Source organism: Corvus kubaryi, unplaced genomic scaffold, assembly GCF_017639235.1.
Source record: "Corvus kubaryi isolate FWS band 111438036 unplaced genomic scaffold, C.kubaryi_AGA036_p1.0 78, whole genome shotgun sequence".
NCBI lineage: Eukaryota > Metazoa > Chordata > Aves > Passeriformes > Corvidae > Corvus > Corvus kubaryi.
The window spans coordinates 5,087,797-5,094,558 of record NW_024582065.1 but is presented as its reverse complement, the minus strand read 5'-3'; the positions used below and the strand labels follow the sequence as shown (position 1 = coordinate 5,094,558).

Below are 6,762 nucleotides of genomic sequence, written 5' to 3'. Positions count from 1 at the left end.
TTTTTTTTTTTTTAATAGTCCAGGGGAATCTTTGGTAACCATCTCACCGAGAAGATGGAAAAATCCCAAAGCAGCCTCTGGCTATTTGCTGTGGTCACATCTTGGCAAGCCTATAATGAGAACCTGGCAGAAAACAAACGGACTTTTGCAATATTGCTCTGTGCTGTAGACTGAAATGACTTCCCCAGCAAGTCCATCCCCTTTTTTTTTTTTTTTTTTTTTTTTTTTTGGCGGGGGGTGGGTTTGCAGCAAAACCTTTCCTGCAGGACCTGTTTTTCATAGCAAAATTAATTTTAAGGTTTTTCAGCACATACAGGCTCTCTATGAAAATATACTGTGACTATAATTTCTTCTTATGCTAAGCTAAATCTTACAAGGATAAAGATGCATTTCTGCTCCTTGCTATTCCAGAGAATCCATCCTGAAATAATTTACTTTATAGTCTTTTTATTCATGCCAATAAAGACTACTTGATTCATTAAAGTCCTTGGAATCAATTTTTACCTGAAAGCATTGTAAGCTGAACACAGACAGTTACTGGTTTTATACAGTTATTGTTAATAATTTTCAGTACAGCAGCATATGTTGATTTTTTCCTTTGGGCCTTTTTATACCATCCTGATTTTACAATAATCAATTTCGAGATGACCATCCATATTAATCAATGATGGGCTCTGTTCATGTCCAGAGTCCTTTATGGCTGTCTGCACAGAGAAAATGTTGTCCTGTTAAGCATGAAAACTTAAATGTCATCCTAGGGAACACACATGGAGCAAAAAACCATGCACGGAGTCTTTTAAAATAATTTTGCATAGTTCATCCTCTGCTCCTGTAATCATGCTGTTAGAGCAGCCACTGGCCTGGCTGGCTTGCAGCAGTGGGGGAAAGGGTTAATCCTACAATCCCAGTCCATAAATTAGCCAGACTTGGGAAAGGCAGAATTCAGGCTGTATAGATAAATGCAAATCTGAAATTGATGTCCTCTGTTCTTAATTCTACAACTAAAGCTCTTGTAAGTATTCTTTGTATGTAACATTTGGAAATCTACAAAACACCATGCTAATGAAACATGCAGGTAACCAAGCCTTTCTTCACTGTTAGATTTTATGTTCTGACATCGTCTAGAGGCTCCCCTCATAGAGTGGGCTTTTCTCTCTGAGGTCCTACATAGAAATGATTAAATAAACAACATTTTTGAGTTTATAAATAGTCCATAGATCTACTGCATTGAACACAAATCTGGACATGGATTTGGTCCTGTGTCTGCACAACACAACAGGCTAGGGCTGTAGGAAGCAAAGACGTGCTGCTCCATCATCCTGCAACCCAAAGGCTGATTTCAGACATGCCTTTATGTACAAATGTGAACGTCACACCTACCAGAGAGGGTTTAATTGAATCCAGAAAAGAAAGCTCCAGATTCAGGTAATCACACCATTTAGTTTGAAAGTCATACAGAGATCTAAGGAAACTGCAGAAAATTGGGTTAGGATCCTTTCTTTCACTACCAGCAACAAAACAGTGTGTCAGGCTGACAGCCAAAGGGTGCTGTCAGTGCCCAGTGATCATTGGTACGCAGACCTTGACCTCCCATCCACTGACAGTTGCTTTTCCTGTAAGGAACATCTCCCTTTCAATAATTAAGCAACTCACTACTCAGTGTGCAGTGGCAAATACAGGTCATAATGGGAGAATACACAGAACCTTAAAAAGAGCCACAATGCAGACTACACAATGCAGACTACAGCACTATCACTCAAAAACAACCCATGCATCCCCTAGGCATGGGAGTGCCTCGTTGGCAATTGGAGTGAACGAAACAGAATAAGATTTAGAAGTTCAAAGTAAGACCTTGAACCAGAAAGTGCCCTGTAATACAGAGACTATAATCAGTGGAGTTGCTGGATCACGACCATAAGGCAACCTGCACTACACTTCTGTATGATTAGATCAGGGTTATGAAATTTGTTGGCAGATAAGAGGACAGACCATATGAATGCTTTTTATTCGGGAGCTGGATTGTATTATATAGCCAAGTTCTTGCTGGGCTACATGAATTTTTTCCAGGGACCAGATCAGGCATGCAGATAACCAGAGATTTCTAATTCCCAACATTATGACTGCACTGTGCAGTTTTATGTTTTAATTTTGGCTTTGAAAAAGACTTGGTATGCAACCCTTGGTGAAGCCACATCACTTTTGAAAACCCAAGTGTTTCTCAGTGCCTATGACAGCACAAGCATACTGCGGTGCCCACCATTTCCTCTGCAAACTGCAAGGATGGTGTTATTACTCATCCATTTCACCAGGATATAACTAGTTCTCACCATAATGTATTTAAGCCTCACAAACTTCTTGGAGAGAAAGCATATGGAGCTTTAAAGTACTTTTTTCTCCTGTTTTGAGGGCCCATCTATTGAAAGAATGGGTCAAGTTTCACCAGACATGCTCTTAACAGCTGATATTACTTACTGGAATCACACTGTTTTCCATGTCTGTTTTATCTGGAGGAGGACTGGATTCATACAACATTTCTAACCAAAATGATCTGTGCCTTAAGGGATGTTTGCCCTCATTCTTTGTAATACAGTTCTAGAAACCTATTCCTGATATTTCTTGATGGGCAGGACAGGCCCACAGGAGGTAAAGATACAGTTTTTATATGCATTTTACCACATGGTCAATCAGCTCCTCTTAGTGATTTTCAGTCTCACAAGGTAAAATATATGGCAGGAGCTATTTTGTGACATCTCACTGGATGCAGAAAGCACAGAGAACTCAGCTTTGTTGCTCTTAAAATATTAATTTAAACTCACATCCATGTGCAGATCCCATTCTTAATGGACTGTACGTTCAGCTTATTTCTTTCCTTATGTATATTCTGGGGAGTCATACTAACAGTAATACTGTCCCAGTGTCTTATACACTACATTTACCTTCTTTTATCTCTTTTTGGGGGATTTTCACACCAGTTCAGTTTAAGCACAGAACATGAAGAAGCATTTCACTACATTATTCTACAAAGAAAAGCTTTATATTTGAAAACTCAAAAATTAAAAGCTGCTTTTCTTTCAAATAGCTTTTGCAATTAATAGAAGCATTAGAAATCAACTTTTTTTCTCTGAGCAACTGATACCTCAAGAGATCAATGATGTTACCATGGTACCATTGCTACAGTATAGTAGCACTTAAGTACTATATAACATAGGTACTTAAGTGTTTTCTATCTCTGTAGGCATCTTTACATAGTTATGGAAATTTAAGAGGCTAATTTTAGTTAATATTTTTAACTATTGGTCAGCTGTATCATGGAGTCTATATTGGTATGGACAATGACAATCCTAGGCCTGTTTCTTTTTGGAACATTTAACCTCTGCTTTTAAACATTCCATTTAAATTCTCACCTGTGTTTATAAGCATTTTTAAGAACCCAAAAGGCCAGAATTGTCCACTTCAAGGCCCACAGTGATATATTCTAAACATTCACACTACCTGGAGTCAGCAGAAACAGTTTGCAAGTAACTTAGAGACTCATAAGCTAATTGCATTCCACGTTTTTGCCTCTTTTTTCCTCTGAGGACTAGATGTGTTATTTTTGCAAGGGCAAGGAATGAAGGACAGAATCCAGCTCTCAAATGTCTATTTCTAATTATGCTAACTAAACTGGGAGTCCTATTTGCATGAGGCGACAAAACCAGCATACACAACTGTCGTTATGTTGATAGCCATACATAGAAACACACATATGCTTGGCCACACGCATTTTTAGGGATTCATGTTAAAGTACATTCAGAAATATTTATAGCAACTGGGGGGGGAGAAGCGGAGGGAGGAAATCTTTCATCCCCCTTGTTTTTCTTTGCTCACATCTTCAGTTTTTCTACCAAGGCAGAAAGAAATAGATTTTTCCTATTCATTCCAGTTTATAAAATTCTTTTTGTTTTTCCTGCTCTGTCTGCTACATACTGCTGCGTAAGTTGCAGGTAGGAGGCATTACAGAATCAAAAGGTACGTTTGCTGAGAACATCCTTGCAACTCAGTTTGTGGCAGGAGAGAAAATGGAAGGCTCAGGAGCGATTCCGAGTGCCTGCAGTTCGCTTTTTCATCAACGGGAGGTGTAGGTTTGTAAAGCTTCAGAAAATCCAAGCCTCGCTGTCTCGGATGCTCGAGTTCAGTCTCTCTGGGCTGAGCGGTTGCCGTTGCAGTTGCTGCAGAAGCGTTGAGACTTCACACTGTTAATGAGTTTTTTAGGGTGACGCTGCAGGCGGACACTGGAGCTCATTTGCTTACAAACATCTCTGCAGGACAGAGAAGCCGGAGCAGGTTCTGTGCGTCTCTCAGTTTTACACTAATGATCCATGTAAAGTTTGCCAATATTTCTGCACGTTTCACCACTTCCACCATTCCTTTTATTCCTTTCTTGTATACCTGGAGAGCACCCTATTAGCTCCCCTCAACCCTCCTGTCCAGTTTTGCCCTTTAAGACTTCAGTTAGGCCAACACCCCCCCCCCCCCCAACCCGCCAATACATCCCCTAAAGGACCACATTTCCCAAGAACTAAGTATGAATTTCACAGAAAAATAAAACTAGATAACATAGGAAAGAACACCTGCAAAGAAGTCATGCATTAGCCTTTGTACTGTATGAGCTCCTCAACTGACAACATAAACCCTACTTTTCCCCTCAGTCTTCAACATCAGCTGTTGACATACTGTACTTTCAATAGTCTTTCACAAACATTTCTCAAAGCAAATGGATTTGTTTCATTTTAGCTTTTCCAAAAGAATGGTATAACCAGAATGATTATTTCTAGAGCTGACTCACCCAGAACAAAATACCTACTCAGACTACATGGGACAAAGCTAAGGAGTCAACCCATGAGCGGAACTCAGACCCAAAGACACCACAGGCTGCAACTGAACCAGAGACAAACACGTCTCCATAATTCAGCAGAGACTGATGGCCCTGAACTGAGCTTAATTAAAGCTCCCAGGCCCACAGATATGGGGAGAAGCCCCAGGCAAAGCTGGTCATGGCCACTGAGAGTTTTTAGTACAGCTGGTAGATTGTGTGAGGTGATTGGAGTGATGTGACTGGGAATTCTTTCTCTGTATTGCAGTTGGTGAACTGCAAGTTCCCCAGCAAGCTCTGGGAAAAGGACAGTTTTCTTCTTATGGTTCCTCAAATAAAGCTTCAAAGATTCTCATGGTCTAAAGTTCCCTGAGCTTCAGCTCTGATCCAGGGAGGAAGGTGACATCATTATTTGAGCCTTTGATACTCTTCATTGCTCTTTTTGTGGTGATGTCTTACAAGAAGCAGCTATCTACCGTGGGTTTTTTTCCAGATTCCTTCAACATAAATTATCAGAATGGCTGCATGGATGCTCAAAGCCTTTTGTCCACAGTCTATATTGAGTTTCTTAAGCTTATTTCTTGAGATTTACTGGGTAATTTGCCGAGAGGAAAAAATAGCATTGACAACCCCCAAAACTGCCCACGTATGCCCTACAATGGTGTTACCCATGCAGATGGAGCAGCTCCCTTCCCTTCCTTCAATGTTCTTACCTGCACACTGGCGATGTGTTAGAGCATGAGGCAAATTCATCCCTCACCATGGTTGCCTCAGTTTCTCTGTATGTCCAGGTAGGTATTTTTGCATGGATTAAATTTGATGGACATCTGTGAAATACTCATTATAATTATTATAACTAAAAAGCTGCCATTTAAAACAAAACAGACAGCTCAAAATCTGTTGCAGTTTTTTGTATTTAATTTCTCCCACCACCCCCATCTCTCTCTGAGCTGTGAATAGGAGTCTTGGGTAGCACGAACTGAGAGGTGTTTGAAATGCAACATTCTCCATCCTTCTGAGTCATTGCTAGCCATCAGATGCTTTTTTGAACACTTGTTTTCATTGCTATACTTTGAAATCAAATAGGGCCTCATGTTATATTCTTATTAAAAACCCATCCCTTTCAAAAACCTAAAGCTAAGCTGTTCCCTCTTTATTGCAGACAAGTCATTTTAAAAACAAAATCTGGGTGCATAAAATGAAACACCTGTTTGTGTTTCTCTAAAACAAGACTGGCAACAACGTCTACTGTTTCACAGCTATAAACAGAAAATGATGCATTTTTCATCTGTGTTTGAATGAAGCAGCAGAACCACAGAATGGCTTGGGTTGGAAGGGACCTTAAAAAACATCTCATTCTGCCCTCTGCCATGGGCAGGGACACCTCCTGCTAGACCAGATGCTTACAGAGTGGTAGCGTTTTAGCAATCCTCCAGTTTAATAATCTCAAATGTCTCTTGTATTCTGGTGATTTCACAGGTGCTGTCTTCACACAAAGCCCTCTCATGCAGGCGCCAGCCCGTTCCCAAGTACTGTGACCAAACCATGGTGCACTGACTGAACGGTGTGGCTGAGAGGATCATATTGTGCAGGTGTAGTAACCAAGCCATGTGGGTCCTTCGACCAAATTTTACCTGTTCGCTGGCAGCGCTGCACAGCTGCAGGGAGCGGACGCCACAGGGACCGTGGCACTGTGCTGGCGGTACGGGCCCACAGAGAGGTGCACCGTGACTGACTGCGGGGCGGGCTTACCGGGCTGCACACCCACACCGGCTGGGCCACACAGGTGTGTCAACCTTCCGCACACAGACACGACCCCACGCAGCTCCCGGGACAGCCTGCACTGCTCTGGTTTTGGGGAGCGAGCCCCGTTGCCAGGTTTCTGGGAACAGATACCGGTGCCACCCCTA

The 6,762-nt window shown here is 41.5% G+C and overlaps 1 protein-coding gene and 1 long non-coding RNA gene across 3 annotated transcripts in view; both read right to left on the bottom strand.

The window, feature by feature from the left end:
* CIZ1 (CDKN1A interacting zinc finger protein 1) overlaps window positions 1–514 on the bottom strand; it is a 21,224-nt gene extending 20,710 nt beyond the window's left edge. Inside the window, exon 1 of the mRNA XM_042052785.1 lies at window positions 505–514. Coding sequence (XP_041908719.1) covers window positions 505–514 — 10 coding nt within the window. The remainder of the gene's footprint in view (window positions 1–504) is intronic.
* Window positions 515–1,373: 859 nt separating this feature from the next.
* Window positions 1,374–6,758, bottom strand: LOC121676310. 2 transcript variants are annotated; one of them, XR_006020420.1, is made up of 3 exons: window positions 6,487–6,758; window positions 5,566–5,679; window positions 1,374–4,298 (listed from the first exon to the last, which is right to left on the bottom strand). It is a non-coding gene; the product is annotated as an uncharacterized LOC121676310 (long non-coding RNA). The 2 variants fall into 2 exon arrangements; XR_006020419.1 differs by having other exon boundaries at window positions 1,374–5,679.
* Window positions 6,759–6,762: the final 4 nt, after the last annotated feature.